Source organism: Mustelus asterias, unplaced genomic scaffold (genome assembly GCF_964213995.1).
Source record: "Mustelus asterias unplaced genomic scaffold, sMusAst1.hap1.1 HAP1_SCAFFOLD_2209, whole genome shotgun sequence".
Classification (NCBI taxonomy): domain Eukaryota; kingdom Metazoa; phylum Chordata; class Chondrichthyes; order Carcharhiniformes; family Triakidae; genus Mustelus; species Mustelus asterias.
The window spans coordinates 21763-39092 of record NW_027592154.1 but is presented as its reverse complement, the minus strand read 5'-3'; the positions used below and the strand labels follow the sequence as shown (position 1 = coordinate 39092).

General features: G+C 47.9%; 1 protein-coding gene across 3 annotated transcripts in view; it reads left to right on the top strand.

Annotated features, from left to right (window-relative positions):
• The window catches only part of LOC144489462 (long-chain fatty acid transport protein 1-like), a 57963-nt gene that overhangs the window by 19570 nt on the left and 21063 nt on the right, over window positions 1-17330 (top strand). For all 3 annotated transcript variants that reach the window (XM_078207323.1, XM_078207322.1, XM_078207324.1), the window contains exons 4-5: window positions 190-351; window positions 15055-15124. In XM_078207323.1, the coding sequence (XP_078063449.1) occupies window positions 190-351; window positions 15055-15124 (232 nt within the window). The remainder of the gene's footprint in view (window positions 1-189; window positions 352-15054; window positions 15125-17330) is intronic.

Below are 17330 nucleotides of genomic sequence, written 5' to 3'. Positions count from 1 at the left end.
CTCTTTTTGTCAAGCGCAATTTCTGCGTTGACCGTATTTTATTAATCTCCGACCTGTCCTGTCATAGCATGTCATGGCGCTGTGTTTTTGAGGCACGGCGCAGAAAGCTCCGTACCTGCGACCGGTGGAAGCGCTGGCTTGTGACTCGGGCTGAATTTGATGGTTTATCTCTTGTGTTTTATGTTCCAGCCTTGTTGGAAGTCAACGGGATCCTGGGGATGAAAGTTCGGAGGTTTTGCAGTGGAAACTGGGATCCAAACAAAGTTGCGGCTGGCACAGAGCATCTTGACCCTCTACTCAGCGCAGCTTCCAAATACCCACCCACTCCACCTCTGGCAATCGGATTCATGGGTAATGAGTATTTTAATGCATGATTATTTCTCTAATGTAAATAACTTTGGTAGGTTTGTATTTGGATAGGTTGCCCCTGTTTACAAAGAACGGTAAGACGTTTAACAACACCAGGTTAAAGTCCAACAGGTTTATTTGGTAGCAAAAGCCACACAAGCTTTCGGAGCCCCAAGCCCCTTCTTCAGGTGAGTCACCTGAAGAAGGGGCTTGGGGCTCCGAAAGCTTGTGTGGTTTTTGCTACCAAATAAACGTGTTGGACTTTAACCTGGTGTTGTTAAACTTCTTACTGTGTTTACCCCAGTCCAACACCGGCACCTCCACATCATTACAAAGAACAGCACAGGCACAGATCCTTCGGCCCACCAAGCCTGTGCCAATTGCGTTGTCCTATCTAGACCAACATAGTCTTGTAACCCATAAAACCTGATGCCTAGACTTGGGGGGCTGGATGATTCACATCTGACTGACTGCCAGTGTCTCTAGCTATTGGGAAGCTCGTGGTCTACTTTGGTGTGACTCTCCCAACTGGTTCCCCCCCACCCTTCCCCACTCCCTCCACTGCAAAGAAGCACCCGCAGCTCCTCTGCTCACGTTGTAAGCTGAACAGAACTCATCTCGAACCCCGAGTCTTCCCACAACACAAACTAAGCACCGAGTGCTATATTGTAAAGGTCCTACGGCAAGCGTGTCACTAAGTGTTGATGGAAGAGCACTAACCTCCCCTGATGTTCGGTCTAACAGAGATCTCACGTTTGTCCCACTTCCCAGGCTGGGAAGAAAGGGTACGATGTTGCACTCCTCGGGACAGATCCAAGAATGCCAAATTTCAAAGGCAGTAACAATTCAAACAGCATGAGGAAAGGGTGCTGATTGGTTGGCAAGGTCACTCTGGTCATAGAATCCCTACAGTGCAGAAGGCGGCCATTCGGCCCATCGAGTCTGTACTGACAACAGTCCCACCCAGGCCCCATCCCCATAACCCCCCTGCTAATTCCCCCTGACACCAGGCATAATTTAGCATGGCCAATCAAGCTAACCTGCCCATCTTTGGACTGTGGGAGGAAACCGGAGCACCCGGAGGAAACCCACGCAGACACGAGGAGAACGTGCAGATTCCACGCAGACAGTCACCCGAGAACGGAATTGAACCCGGGTCCCTGGCGCTGGCTCTGGTGCTAACCACTGTGCCACCGTGCCGATGTTGCCAAGGAGAATGCACCAGGGAACTAGTCTTTCCCCGACCTGTTGTTTAATTCCAAGGAAAGCACAATGTCCTTACATGTCCCTTTTGCTTTAGGACAGATCCCTGTGTATGAATAGATGTATACATGAATATAGTATCTTGCTATTGTCTTCCACAAGCCCAATACTCCTCACTATCTTCAGTGAATCTGCACCATTTCCCTGGTTGTCAAAGACTAAAACTTCTGTAAAACCTTCACCTCCACTAAAACTAAGACAAGTCTCTAAAAACTCCTAAACTATTCAGAGCCCAAATGGATACTCTGTTTTCAACAACACTCTCACAGCCAAGGCAAGAATTCTAATATTCAGTGTTGGTCAACTTTTTTGAATACTACTTCTTGATTAATATAGTACATTCGAGCCTCTTGCTGTTGTATCCGCAAATAGATTTTATAACAATGGTTTCTATTTGACTCATAGACCTCTCATTTACACCATTTTTAGCCCAGTGGCCTCACCAAGACTATATTACACCACCACCCTGGTCTGTGGCAAGAGCTTGAACCCACATGTTAAGCCGCATTGAAAACCAAACGGCTGTGACTGAGGATTGGAAGTAGTTTGGGATTTCCAAATCCTTTCCAGTTACCGCCGTGAAGGCAGTTCCACCTTTGCAGTAGCTTCTGTACCGAGGGGTGCAACTTGTACTCAGAAGCTAGTTTTCCCACCGGTACGATGCATCTTGTACTTTTAGTCGTATTTGCTGTAAGTCGAGATGGGCCTTTACTTGGAATGCGCTGTGTGATGTTGATTGCTGATAACAGATCGCTGGTATGTCACTGCCCTCAGGAATGTTCCTTGTTGCTGTGAACGAAGATAGCCAAAAAAAAACAGGCCAGGATCAGAGAGTTTTTGTGCGGGGTGTAATGTAGAGTCATACAAAGAACAATACAGCACAGGAACAGGCCCTTCGGCCCTCCAAGCCCGCGCCGCTCCCTGGTCCAAACTAGACCATTCTTTTGTATCCCTCCATTCCCACTCCGTTCATGTGGCTATCTAGATAAGTCTTAAACGTTCCCAGTGTGTCCGCCTCCACCACCTTGCCCGGCAGCGCATTCCAGGCCCCCACCACCCTCTGTGTAAAATACGTCCTTCTGATATCTGTGTTAAACCTCCCCCCCTTCACCTTGAACCTATGACTCCTCGTGAACGTCACCACCGACCTGGGAATAAGCTTCCCACCGTTCACCCTATCTATGCCTTTCATAGAGGTCATAGAGGTTTACAGCATGGAAACAGGCCCTTCGGCCCCACCTGTCCATGCCACCCCTTTTTTTAACCACCAAACTAGTCCCAGTTTGGCCCATATCCCTCTATACCCATCTTACCCATGTAGCTATCTAAATGCTTTTTAAAAGGCAAAATTGTACCTGCCTCTACTAGTATCTCTGGCAGCTTGTTCCAGACACTCACCACTCTCTGTGTGAACAAAATTGCCCCTCTGGACCCTTTTGTATCTCTCCCCTCTCACCTTAAACCTATGCCCTCTAGTTTTAGACTCCCCTACCTTTGGGAAAAAATGTTGACTATCTAGCTGATCTATGCCCCTCATTATTTTAAAGACCTCTATAAGATCACCCCTAAACTTTCTACGCTCCAGGGGGAAAAGTCCCAGTCTATCCAACCTCTCTTTATAACTCAAACCATCAAGTCCCAGTAACATCCTAGTAAATCTTTTCTGCACTCTTTCTAGTTTAGTAATTTAGTAATTTCTAGTTTAATAATATCCTTTCTGTCTTTACCGTTTGTGAATCTAAGGTGTTTAGTTTATCCGAAACTGAAATAGTAAACCTCAGTGGTTAGCACTGCTGCCTCGCAGCGTCAGGGACCCGGGTTCAATTCCAGTCTCGGGTCACTGTCTGTGTGGAGTTTGTGCATTCTCCCCGTGTCTGCGTGGGTTTCCTCCGGGTGCTCCGGTTTCCTCCCACACTCCGAAGATGTGTGGGTTAGGTTGACTGCCCATGCTAAATTGACCCTAGTATCAGGGGGATTAGCAGGGTAAAAATAGGATTACGGGAGTAGGGCCTGGGTAGGATTGTGGTCGGTGCAGACTCAATGGGCCGAATGGCCTCCTTCTGCACTGTAGGGATTCTATGACAACTCCCATGAGTGATGCCTCAGGAATAACTCTTTGTGATTCATCATTGCAGAACTGGCCATAGTGGTCAGAAAAAAACCCTCGGGACACAGGTCGGTCCTTCTGAGACCCTGTACCCGTATTCAATGTGATAGTGGCAATCTGATGCCGTTTAGCCCAGTAATAGGCCTGTTAACACAACACTTCCATTTTTTTTTACAAAGCTAGTGTGTGTGTTGTACGTGAATGAGAGCCCCAGTGACTGTATTTTGCACAAGAATACGTGTTTTCGTGCCTCGTAACAACAATAACAGCTTGCATTTATTAAGTGCCTTTAGCATGGTAAAATGTAGCAGGCAATGGAATGCGTTAACAACCAAACTTTGACACCAAGACGCAGAAGGAGGTGACTGAACACTCGGTCAGAGTTAGATTTTGAGGAGCGTGCTGTAGAGTTTATGGAGTTTTAGGGAGGGAATTCCCGAGGCCTAGACAGCTGAAGGCACAGCCTTCAGGGGAGGCGACAGCCTAGTGGTATTATCGCTAGACTATTAATCCAGAAACTCAGCTAATGCTCTGGGGAACCCGGGTTCGAATCCCGTCACGGCAGCTGGTGGAATGGCACCAATTCAATAATAATCTGGAATTAGGAATCTTCTGATGACCATGAAACCATTATCGGAAAAACCCATCTGGGTCACTGATGTCCTTTTAGGGAAGGAAATCTGCCATCCTTACCCGGTCTGGCCTACATGTGACGCCAGAGCCACAGCAAAGTGGTTGTCTCTCAACTGCCCTCCAAGGGCAACTGGGGATGGGCAATAATTGCTGGCACAGCCAGCGATGCTCATGTCCCATGAATGGAAAAAACACAGCGGTAAAACAATAAAAATCCAGGATGTGCAAGAGGTCAGTATGGTAGAACAGAATCCATGCAGTGCAGAAAGAGGCCAGTTGAGTCCAGACTGACTCTTTTACAGATTATCTTAGACAAGTTCTCTTTCCTGCCCTATCCCCGTAACCCCACATATTTCTTAGAAATCTTAGAAACCCTACAGCACAGAAAGAGGCCATTTGGCCCATCGAGTCTGCACCGACCACAATCCTACCCCCATATCCCTACATATTTACCCACTAATCCCTCTAACCTACGCATCCCAGGACACTAAGGGCAATTTTACCATGGCCAATCAACCTAACCCGCACATCTTTGGACTGTGGGAGGAAACCGGAGCACCCGGAGGAAACCCACGCAGACACGAGGAGAATGTGCAAACTCCAAGAGACAGTGACCCAAGCCGGGAATCGAACCCAGGTCCCTGGAGCTGTGAAGCAGCAGTGCTAACCACTGTGCTACCGTGCCGCCCATTTATCCCACTAATCCTCCTAACCCGCACATCTTTCGACACTAAGGGGCAATTTGGCATGGCCAATCCACCTAACCTACACATCTTTGGAGTGTGGGAGGAAACCCACGCAGACACGGGGAGAACGTGCATACTCCACACAGACAGTGACCCAAGCCAGGAATCGAACCCGAGTCGCTTGGAGCTGTGAGGCAGCAGTGCTAACCACTGTGCTTAGTATTGGAAAAGTGCAGAGATCTGAGGTTTTGCTTCCACAAACGGAAGCTTTACATTTATATAAGCTCAATGGCACTCCCATGTTAGAAACTGCCCTCCCTCTAATGCAGACTTCATTGTGGCATGTTGTTCTTAAATGTCTAAACATGTGAAGGGAACTACAGAAACTTAAACCCGCCATAGTCCCAGATGACCATTGGCTGCTCTCCCTTTGAGCCAACTGAGCTAACAGAGTCCATTCTAACTAATAATTGAACTTTGAATTTAGCATCAATCAGACTTTGTCGCATGAAATGACTCACCTGTTAACCTTGCGTCTAATTTTATTTATCATGCTGTGGGATGCTCTGTTCCCCATTCTCCCCCCCACCTCTCTCTTCCCCCCCCCCCCCGCCCCTCTCCTGCTTACTTTCCACCCAGCCACCTCCCCCTTTCCTCAGCCTGGGATCCCTGGATGTCCTTTTCCTGCTTGTGACTCATTCCCATTCCAAAAGCCTCATGTCCTTCCCACTCCCATCGCCCCCCCCCCCCCAGCTATCATCAACTTTTGCATTCATCTCTCTCTGAAAGCACAGCAAGTGCTAGGAAGGACTTGAAAAGAGATACAGGATTTGGTAAACCATTGGCTATGGAAATGGGCTAACAAAATCGTAGATTTACTAGGATGCTACCGGGACTTGATGGATTGAGTTATAAGGAGAGGCTGGATAGACTGGGACTTTATTCCCTGGAGCGTAGGAGGCTGAGGGGTGATCTTATAAAGGTCTATACAATAATGAGGGACTTAGAAAAGGTAGGTAGTCAACATCTTTTCCCAAAGGTAGGGGAGTCTAAAACTAGAAGTTTAAGGTGAGGGGGAGTGATACAAAAGGGTCCAGAGGGGCAATTTTTTCACACACCGGGTGGTGAGTGTCTGGAACGAGCTGCCAGAGGTAGTAGTAGAGGCGGGTACAACTTTGTCTTTGTCCTAACCGATTGGATAGGTAACTGGCTGTCTGATCGAAGACAGAGGGTGGTGGTCGATGGAAAATTTTCGGATTGGAGGCAAGTTGCTAGCAGAGTGCCGCAGGGATCAGTGCTTGGTCCTCTGCTCTTTGTGATTTTTATTAATGACTTAGAGGAGGGGGCTGAAGGGTGGATCAGTAAATTTGCTGATGACACCAAGATTGGTGGAGTAGTGGATGAGGTGGAGGGCTGTTGTAGGCTGCAAAGAGACATAGATAGGATGCAAAGCTGGGCTGAAAAATGGCAAATGGAGTTTAACCCTGATAAATGTGAGGTGATTCATTTTGGTAGGACTAATTTAAATGTGGATTACAGGGTCAAAGGTAGGGTTCTGAAGACTGTGGAGGAACAGAGAGATCTTGGGGTTCATATCCACAGATCTCTAAAGGTTGCCACTCAAGTGGATAGAGCTGTGAAGAAGGCCTGTAGTGTGTTAGCTTTTATTAACAGGGGGTTGGAGTTTAAGAGCCGTGGGGTTATGCTGCAACTGTACAGGACCTTGGTGAGACCACATTTGGAATATTGTGTGCAGTTCTGGTCACCTCACTATAAGAAGGATGTGGAAGCGCTGGAAAGAGTGCAGAGGAGATTTACCAGGATGCTGCCTGGTTTGGAGGGTAGGTCTTATGAGGAAGGGTTGAGGGAGCTAGGGCTGTTCTCTCTGGAGCGGAGGAGGCTGAGGGGAGACTTAATAGAGGTTTATAAAATGATGAAGGGGATAGATAGAGTGAACGTTCAAAGACTATTTCCTCGGGTGGATGGAGCTATTACAAGGGGGCATAACTATAGGGTTCGTGGTGGGAGATACAGGAAGGATATCAGAGGTAGGTTCTTTACGCAGAGAGTGGTTGGGGTGTGGAATGGACTGCCTGCAGTGATAGTGGAGTCAGACACTTTAGGAACATTTAAGCGGTTATTGGATAGGCACATGGAGCACACCAGGATGATAGGGAGTGGGATAGCTTGATAGCTTGGTTTCGGATAAAGCTCGGCACAACATCGTGGGCCGAAGGGCCTGTTCTGTGCTGTACTGTTCTATGTTCTAAGAAGTGTTTAGACAGTTACGTGGGTACGATAGGTATAGAGGGATATGGGCCAAACACGGGTAATTAGGATTAGTTTAATGGTTAAAAACTGGGCGGCATGGACAAGTTGGGCTGAAGGGCCTGTTTCCATGCTGTAAACCTCTATGACCCCATGACTCCAATCTTATAGCATGGGAGGAGGCCATTCGGCCCAGTGTGCCTATGCTGGCTTTTTGAAAGAGCTGTAAAATTTAGTCAAACAATCCCAGCTTTCTCGCTGAAACCCTAGTCCTTTTCCCCTGCGTGCCCGGTTGCCTTTTGAAAGTTCACGGGGAACCTGATTCCAGTTGAAGTTCTGAAGTCAAACCTTGTGGAATTAGCTTTCACCAATCTGGTCACCTGCGGGTCTGGAATCATCATTTCCTCACACTCTGCCTCGGGAAGTGTGACCTCAGCAGCCCATCTCCCCATGACTTCACAGCTAACCGCGGCAAGAGGTCAGTCTCAGAGCCTAGATAATGTAATAATCACGGTGCTACGCTTGTAACACGCGCTTCCACATATTACATTACTTCCTAAAATGCTTTCTCATTGCGTCTGGTCAGTAACATCCTCATTTATGTTAAAATGACATTTCCAATCTATTGTGAACATTGTGAAGGAAGTTGATGCAGCAGAACCTCGAAGTCCAGCGTGAATCTGTCGCATACTGTTTTGTTTTGATTTGATTTATTATTGTCACATGTATTAACGTACAGTGAAAAGTATTGTTTCTTGCACGCTATACAGACAAAGTATACTGTTCATAGAGAAGGAAAGTAGAGAGCGCAGAATGTCGTGTTACAATCACAGCTAGGGTGCAGAGAAAGATCAACTTAGTGCAAGGTAGGTCTATTCAAAAGTCTGACAGCAGCAGGGAAGAAGCTGTTCTTGAGTCAGTGGGTACGCGACCTCAGACTTTTGTATCTTTTTCCCAATGGAGGAAGGTGCAAGAGTGTGTGTTCGGGGTACGTGGGGTCCTTAATTATGCCGGCTGCTTTTCCGAGGCAGCGGGAAGTGTAGACAGAGTCAATGGATGGGAGGCTGGTTTGCGTGAGGGACTGGGCTTCATTCACAACCCTTTTGTAGTTCCTTGCGGTCTTGGGCAGAGCAGGAGCCACACCAAGCTGTGATACAACCAGAAAGAATGCTTTCTATGGTGCATCTGTAAAAGTTGGTGAGAGTCGTAGTGGACATTCCAAATTCTCTTAGTCTTCTGAGAAACTAGAAGCATTGATGGGCTTTTTTAACTATAGTGTCGGCATGGGGGGACCAGGACAGGTTGTTGGTGATCTGGGCCTAAAAACTTGAAGCTCTCGACCCTTTCTACTTCATCCCTGTTGATGTAGACAGGATGTGGAGATGCCGGCGTTGGACTGGGGTAAGCACAGTAAGAAGTCTCACAACACCAGGTTAAAGTCCAAAAGGTTTATTTGGTAGCAAATACCATAAGCTTTCGGAGCGCTGCCCCTTCGTCAGATGGAGTGGTTATCTGTTCTCAAACAGTGCAAACAGACACAGAAATCAAATTACAGAATACTGATTAGAATGCAAATCTCTACAGCCAGCCAGGTCTTAAATGTACAGACAATGTGGGTGGAGGGAGCATTCAACACAGGTTAAAGAGATGTGTATTGTCTCCAGTCAGAACAGCCAGTGAAACAGCCTCCTTGGCTTGCAGAATTTCACTAGCTGTTCTGTCTGACTCCATCTGACGAAAGAGCAGCGCTCCGAAAGCTTATGGTATTTGCTACCAAATAAACCTGTTGGACTTTAACCTGGTGTTGTGAGACTTCTTACTGTGATGTAGACAGGGGCATGTTCTCCACTTCGCTTCCTGAAGTCAATGACAATCTCCTTCATTTTGTTGACATTGAGGGAGAGATTATTATTGCCGCACCAGATTGTTGATTGGTTATGGAGGCAAAACGATATTTTTATTTAAAATAAATAGTAAGACAGGTATTTGATTGTTTCTAATCTGGATCCTGAAATGTGCAAATAAATTATTTGCCCCTCAAAGAGATTTATAAACAGCTAACATTGCCTAAACTCCCAGGACTTGAGCAATGACCTTAAAGCAACATGTCAGCGCAAAAGCTGACCCATTTCAAGACTTCAGATTCCAGATTCTGAGGAGGCGATGGCCGAGTGGTATTATCACTAGACTATTAATCCAGAAACTCAGCTAATGTTCTGGCAGGTGGTGGAATTTGAATTCAATAAAAAAAAATCTGGAATTAAGAATCTACTGATGACCATGGAACCATTGTCGGAAAAACCCATCTGGTTCACTAATGTCCGTTTAGGGAAGGAAATCTGCCGTCCTTACCCGGTCTGGCCGACATGTGACTCCAGAGCCACAGCAATGTGGTTGACTCTCCACTGCCCTCTGAAATGGCCTAGCAAGCCACTCGGGTCAAGGGCAACTAGGGATGGGCGATAAATGCTGGCCCAGCCAGCGATGCCCATGTCCCACGAATAATAAAAAATCTATGAGAGACACATTGGAGGGGTAGTGAAGTGGGGTAGAACATGGCAATATGGGTCTGTATTGACTTGCAAGGTGAGTCCTTAACCTTCCGCAAGACATTCGGAGCCACACAACCCATTTGACTTAGATACAAAGCTGACAGGAAGCAAAGAGTAATGGTTAATGGGTGTTTTTGGGGCTGGAGGAGGGTTTGTAGTGGAGTTACCCAGGGTCGGTGTTGGGACCCTTGCTCTTCCTGATGTATATTAATAACCCAGACTGTGGTGTGCAGGGCACAGTTTCAAAACTTGCAGCTGATCAGGAACTTGGAAGCATCATGGACTGTGAGGGGAACAGTGTAGAACTCCGAAAGGGCATGGACAAGTTGGTGGAATGGGCAGGCAGATAGCCGATGAGGTTTAATGCGGAGGTGTGTCGAATCATAGAATCCTACAGTGCAGAAGGAGGCCATTCGGCCCATCGAGTCTGCACCGACCACAATCCCACCCAGGTCCCATTCCCCCATAACCCCACGCATTTACCCTAGCTAGTCGCCCTGACACTATGGGGAAATTTAGCATGGCCAATCCATGGAGTGTGGGAGGAATCCGGCGCACCCGGAGGAAACCCACGCAGACACGGAGAGAATGTGCAGACTCCACGCAGACAGTGGCCCAAGGTCGGAATTGAACCCGGGACGCTGGCGCTGTGAGGCAGCAGTGCTAACCACTGTGCCACTGTACCGCCCCTGGGGGGCATACTAAGTGAATTACCAGGTGAATTGGTAATTTGGAGAGCCAGTGCAGACATAATGGGCTGAATGGCCTCCTTGCAACCATTCTGAGATGTCAGCAAATTGTTCTGTGCTTTCTGTCCCTTTGAACCCTTTGCTCAGCATAATATGTACTTATTCAAGCCTTATCGAACTGTTTGTCTATTTTTGCCCGAGTAGCACCCATAAACACTCGATGCACATGAACAAGAGTGACAGGCAGCAACTCGGGATTCAACCTTTCACCCACTTCCTGCTGCTGGGAAGTCATAACCTTTGGCCCACTTGAGAGAGTTTAAACAGAGTCAGAGCATCATCCCTGAGAGAATCCCCAGAGTAAAGGTCACCCTCCACCCAGGCCTGAAGCACCAGTGGGAATCTGTTCACACAGGCTGTGAAATTCACTGGGCAATTGCCTACTTTTAGTCCTCTTTAATAACCCGTTGTGCCAGCTTTATTGAGACCTCCCTTGGTTCAAACTGGGGTCCTGGAATAATGGCCGCCTTCTGTGCTAAAATTACCGATCGTAGAATGCAGGCCATTTGGCCCACCCGTGCTGACTCTTTGAAAGAGAGCTTTCTGATTAGAACCCACCAAATCTGCACTTTGAGTGAATATCCAATTCCCTTTTTAGAAGTTTCAAATGCATGTGCGTAAATGGCAGTGCCTTCCAGCAGTCTAGTGACCTCTTCCAGGGGCCTTGAGATGTGATATCTCTGACGTGGTTAGAAAGTTGGATTACGCTCACCCTTTTACATTGGAACAGGAGGCAGTGGCCAGGGTATCGAGCCCTCTGCTGTGGTTAACATTGTTGCTGGAAAAGCATCAATAACGTGTACACTTCCTCAGGCCCCCATAGCCTGCTTAACACACACAACAAAGCAGATGAAAGAGATTATATTAAATTAATTCTCAAATGCGTATGAATTAATTTAATGTCGGTTAAGTTTTGCCTTGTGTTTTATGAGGGTAAGAGTGGTTGCTTATGCAAAGCAGTGTCAAAGAAGTTTAAAGTTTATTTATTCGTCACAAGTAAGGCTTGCATTAACACTGCAATGAAGTTACTGTGAAATTTCCCCCAGTCGCCACACTCGGGCACCTGTTAGGGCCAATGCATCCTAATCAGCACGTCTTTCGGAGGAAACCCATGCAGACATGGGGAGAATGTGCAAACTCCACACAGACAGTGACCCAAGCCTGGAATCTAACCCGGGTCCCTGGCGCTGTGAGGCAGCAGTGCTAACCACTGTGCCACCGTGCCGCCCTCAATAGTTGGATTATCATAAATGGTGAAGCAGGCTCGAAGGGCCGAATGGCCGGCTCCTACGTTCTATGTTTCTATTGAGTCAGTTCCTCCGTTGACCCACACTGCCCACAGTTAACAGCCTTTTGGGGAGAGAGAGGGGGAGTTCCAGATTCCCATCACCCCTTTGGGGGAAGAGGTGCATTCCCAACATCAGCTGTGAAAGGCCTATTGTTCTGCACTGACAGGGTAGCGTCAGTCTAACCAATTCCAAGTATGTGAAACTTACAAAACGTTGAGTCCTAGAATAGCCACAGCACAGAAGATGGCCATTCAACCCATTGTGTCTGTGCTAGCTCCTCACACGAGTAATAAAGTTTGTGCCACCTCCTTTCCCCGGGCAGCCCTAGGAATTTTTTTCTTTTAGATGTTCAGTTATTTATTTATGTATGTTATTGTAATAGTTATAACTTCAGATATGGGGAAAGAATTAAGATGCTGGTGTTACGTACAGTGAATTGTAAAGTGGAGTTTTAATCGAGGTTTTTAAAATTCCGAAGAGAGTCACAGAAAACTAGCATGCAGGTACAGCAGATAATAAAGAAAGGGAATGGAATGTTGGCATTTATAGTTAAAGGAATAGAATATAAAGGTGAGGAAGTCTTGTTGCAACTATACAAGACATTAGTGAGGCCGCACCTGGAGTATTGTGCACAGTTTTGGTCCCCGTATTTGGGGAAAGATGTAGTGGCATTGGAGGCAGCTGAGAGGAGGTTCACTAGATTGATTCCAGAGATGAGGGGTTTGCCGTATGAAGAGAGATTGAACAGTTTAGGCCGATACTCTCTGGAATTTAGAAGAATGAGGGGAGATCAAATTGAGGTATACAAGATGATAAAAGGTATGGATAAAATAGACGTGGAGCGGATGCTTCCTCGCGTGGGGCATTCTAGGACGAGGGGTCACAGTCTTAGGATAAGGGGCAGCAAATTTAAAACAGAGTTGAGGAGAAACTACTTCTCCCAAAGGGTTGTGAATCTGTGGAATTCGCTGCCCCAAAGTGCAGTGGATGCTGGGACAGTGAGTAAATTTAAGGAGGAGTTAGACAGATTTTTAATTGGGAATGGGTTGAAGGGTTATGGGGAGAAGGCAGAAAAATGGGGATGAGGAGCACATCAGCCGTGATCGAATGGCGGAGCGGACTCGATGGGCTGAATGGCCTGATTCTGCTCCTATATCTTATGAACTTATTTCATGTGATGAATGGGGAAAAACTGTTTCTTCTTATTCATAGAATCCTCACAGTGCAGAAAAGGCCATTCGGCCCATCGAGTCTGCACCGACTCTCTATCAGAGTATTGGGCAATCGGTGCCCAGAAAGACGTCCCTTTACAGGGGATGGATGCCCAGGGATTAGTGAGCACCACGAGGTAAACCTTGGACATGCAGCCAGGGTTGTTAAGACCACAGAGTTGACTTGCCATGGGGAGTGGCTGAGGCAGAGGCCATTAAATCCAAAAAGAGAAAATTGGGTACGTGTTTGAAACCGAGGAATCTAGAGGATTAGGGGAGGCGCAGGTGGAAGGACAGGCTGGTGAGATTAATTTGGAATGCAGCAGAAAACTGGTCCAAGCTCTGAGCCAGATTACAGCTCGCTCTGCTGTAAACACCTGCAGCATCGCTGTTAACTATCGACTGCACACATTCAACCCCACAGGGCTCCGCAGTGACAGAAAGGCAGCATCTCCGTCACTCATGCAGTGAACAGCTTTGGGTTTTGAGTAGGTGGGAAATGTTGAGATGCCGGTGCAGCCTATCCATTCAACCCATTGTCACAGCCGGCATTCCCACATTGTCACAGCCGGCATTCCCACTTCCCGGTCTGCCCCCCCACCCCCCCACAAAATCCCAGCGAGCTGGACCGGAGACGCAGGTGTAGAGGGCTGGGCATTGTACCCTGAGACCTCTCCAACAGCCAGTGACACGCATGGCTTCCTAACGGTCAATCCTAGGGGAACTCATCCACGCCAAGACAAAATGCGGATGCTAGAATCGGAAACGAAAACAGAAAATGCTGGAAAATCGCGGCAGGTCTGACAGCCTCTGTGGAGAGGGAATAGAGCCAACGTTTCGAGTCTGGATGACCCTTCGTCATCAGGTACTGAACAGGCTCACTAGCCCGTGATTGGCTCTGATGATGGGTCATCCGGACTGGAAACATTGGCTCTGGTCTCTCTCCGCAGATGCTGTCAGACCTACATTTTCTGTCTTTGTCTCTTCTACGCCTTTGAATTGAGGTCCAGTCACCCATTCCTTGGCCCTGTGACAGTACGTGTCCTCCCCAAAGTGTGAGATAAGCACATGAACAGCATTGGCCGGTGCAATGCTCTGACTTATTGCTACATTAATACCTATTGGAGGCAGCAACAGGAGTTTGTACACTTGTCCTTGTATCCGAGCGATGGGGACTCTCTCTCCTTCTCTTTTATACTGCCTAAATACGATCAAAAATCCCTGGATCGTCACAGCAGCATCCCTGTGACTTTCCAGGCTTGTGGACATTCCTGTTAAATCCGTGCAACTTGAAGACAGGAGAACTTAAAGTTAAAGTTTATTTATTAGTGTCACAAGTAAGGCTTACATTAACACTGCAATGAAGTTACTGTGAAATTCCCCCAGCCGTCACACTCTGGCACCTGTTCGGGCCAATGCACCCTGATCAGCACGTCTTTTGGACTGTGAGAGGAAACCGGAGCGCCCGGAGGAAACCCACGCAGACACGGGGGAGAACGTGCAGTCTCCGCACAGACGGTGACCCGAGGCCGGGAATTGAACCCGGGTCCCTGGCATTGTGAGGCGGCAGTGCTAACCACTGTGCTACCCTGCTGCCATCTACTCCAAACCGAAACTAAATGCAGCATGGTGAATAACAGTCTATATCAGAGCTTTGATATATCACAGATGTAGGAAACTTCTTTGGTCAATTGATACAGTTTCTTCCTCTGATTTGTCAGGTTGGAAAGACCAGGCTGAGGTGTGAGCTGATTGTGAATTGGCCGGTTCAGCTCAAACTCTCGGCATTCCTCCGTGTAACGGGGTCCGTGGCAATCCAAAACTTTTTTTTCTTTTGGGAATTATTCCGACAGATGCCATTATTGTCACCGAGGTGGCTGTTTGTAACCTGGAAATGTTAAATAGACACACACAAACTGTGCCTGATCTCCCTCTCTTGTCTTTCTAGATCGCCTGTTTTATATCTATACATCTGGCACCACGGGGATGCCTAAAGCTGCCATTGTTGTGCACAGCAGGTAAGCACCAGCACTGGGCAGTGGCAAGTGCCGGCCTTTGCTCTCCCACTTTGAAGATTTTGATCTGGAATGCAAGATGGCAGAAAGGGGAATTGGAAAGATTGACTAGGTTAGGGTTGTTTTCGCTGGAGTTCAGACGAATGAGATAGGGGGGATGGATGTCAAAGAAACTTATAAAATTTTAACAGGACTGGACAGGGTAGATGCAGGGAGGATGTTCCCGATGGTGGGGGAGTCCAGAACCAGGGGGTCATAGTCTGAGGATTCGGGGTAAACCACTTAGGACGGAGGTGAGGAGACATTTCTTCACCCAAAGAGTGGTGAGCCTGTGGAATTCATTACCACAGGAAGTAGTTGATGCCAAAATATTGGAATCCTACAGCGCAGAAGGAGGCCATTCGGCCCATCGTGTCTGCACCGACCACGATCCCACCCAGGTTCTATCCCCATAACTCCATACATTTACCCTAGCTAGTCCCCCTGACACTAAGAGGCAATTTAGCACGGCCAGTCCACCTAACCCGCACATCTTTGGACTGTGGGAGGAAACTGGAGCACCCGAGGAAACCTACGCAGACACGGGGAGAACTCTACACAGTGACCCAAACTGCAAATCGAACCCGGGTCCCTGGCGCCGTGAGGCAGCATTGAATGTATTCACGAGGCGGCTGGATATAGCACTTGGAGCGAATGGGATCAAAGGTTATGGGGAGAAAGCAGGATTAGGCGATTGAACTGGATGGTCAGCCATGATCTTAATGATTTCGGAGCAGGTTAGAAGGGCCAAGTGGCCTCCTCCTGCTCCTATCTTCTATGTAAGTACGGGACTGTGTGGAAGGTGCAGGGGGAGGGAGACTAATTGGATAACTCTTCCCAAAGAACCACCTACAAGGGAGCAAATTCTCCCTGTTGTCTTTCATTGTCCTCTTTGTTTAACTGGAGTGAGAGTGGGGGAGAGAGTCTTAGCAGGAGTGCTGAGAGTAAGCTAAGAAGTGATTTAATTATTCATTTATTCATTTAAGGGTATTCCTAGTATATTTCGCGGGCTTTTTTCAGGGTTTTGAATTGAGGAAGTGAGGTCAGCTGAAGGGGATTCTGGGAGGTTGAGTCTTAGTATAAAAGGCAGTTACTTGGGGGGTTCGTCGGGAGCATAAAAAGCCGTCTGCACTATACAGCGGGCAGCGTCGGGAGCGGGCAGTGGAGTGAGTGGGGAGCAGAGTGTGCATTATAAGGGCTTTGGCTCACAGGGCTTGAGTGAGTGGGGAGCAGAGTGTGCATTATAAGGGCTTTGGCTCACAGGGCTTGAGTGAGTGGGGAGCAGAGTGTGCATTATAAGGGCTTTGGCTCACAGGGCTTGGGCTAAAAGGGCAAGGCAAGGCTAGTTATTTTTTACCCAACCCTATAAAGGATAAGGGCAGGTATGACTGATCGGCCAGTTCAGTGCTTCCGATGTGGGATGTGGGAGTTTCTGCAAACACCGAGCTTCCCAGAGGTTCACATATGTGCCAGGTGCGTGGAACTGCAGCTCTTGAGAGACCGTGTTAGGGAACTGGAGCTGCAGATCGCTGACCTTAGCCTAATCAGGGAAAATGGGAGAAAAATTGACAGCAGTTATAGGCAACTAGTTACACCGGGGCATCGGGAGAATGACACGTGGGTCACAGTTAGGAGGAGTAAAGGGCAGAAGGGTAAAGTACAAGGGAGGTCTCCAGAGGTGTCTCAAAATAGGAAGGGCTTGGTGACAGGTGTGAGAGGGGAGGGGAGTGGACAGTTAGAAGAAGGGTCACCTGTGGTTGTCCCACTCCAAAACAGGTACATTGTTTTAGATAGTGTGGAGGAGTGTGCCTCTCCAGGGGTAAGACACAGTGACCAGGTCACTGGCACACAGTCAGGCTCTGTGGCCCGGAAAGGGAAGAGAGGGGTTAGGAGAGCGATAGTGGTGGGGGATGCGTCAGTTAGAGGGACAGACAGGCGATTCTGTGGGGGCGAACGGGACTCCAGGATGGTAGTCTGCCTACCTAGTGCTGGGGTCACGGATGTCTCCGAGCGGATAGGAGGCATTTTAAAAGGGGAAGATAAAGAAACGGATGTCATTATACACATTGGTGGAAATGACGTAGATAGGAAGAGTAGGGGGGTCCTAAGGGAGCAATTCAGGGAGTTGGGAAATAGGTTAAAAAGTAGGGTCACTAGGGTGGCCATCTCT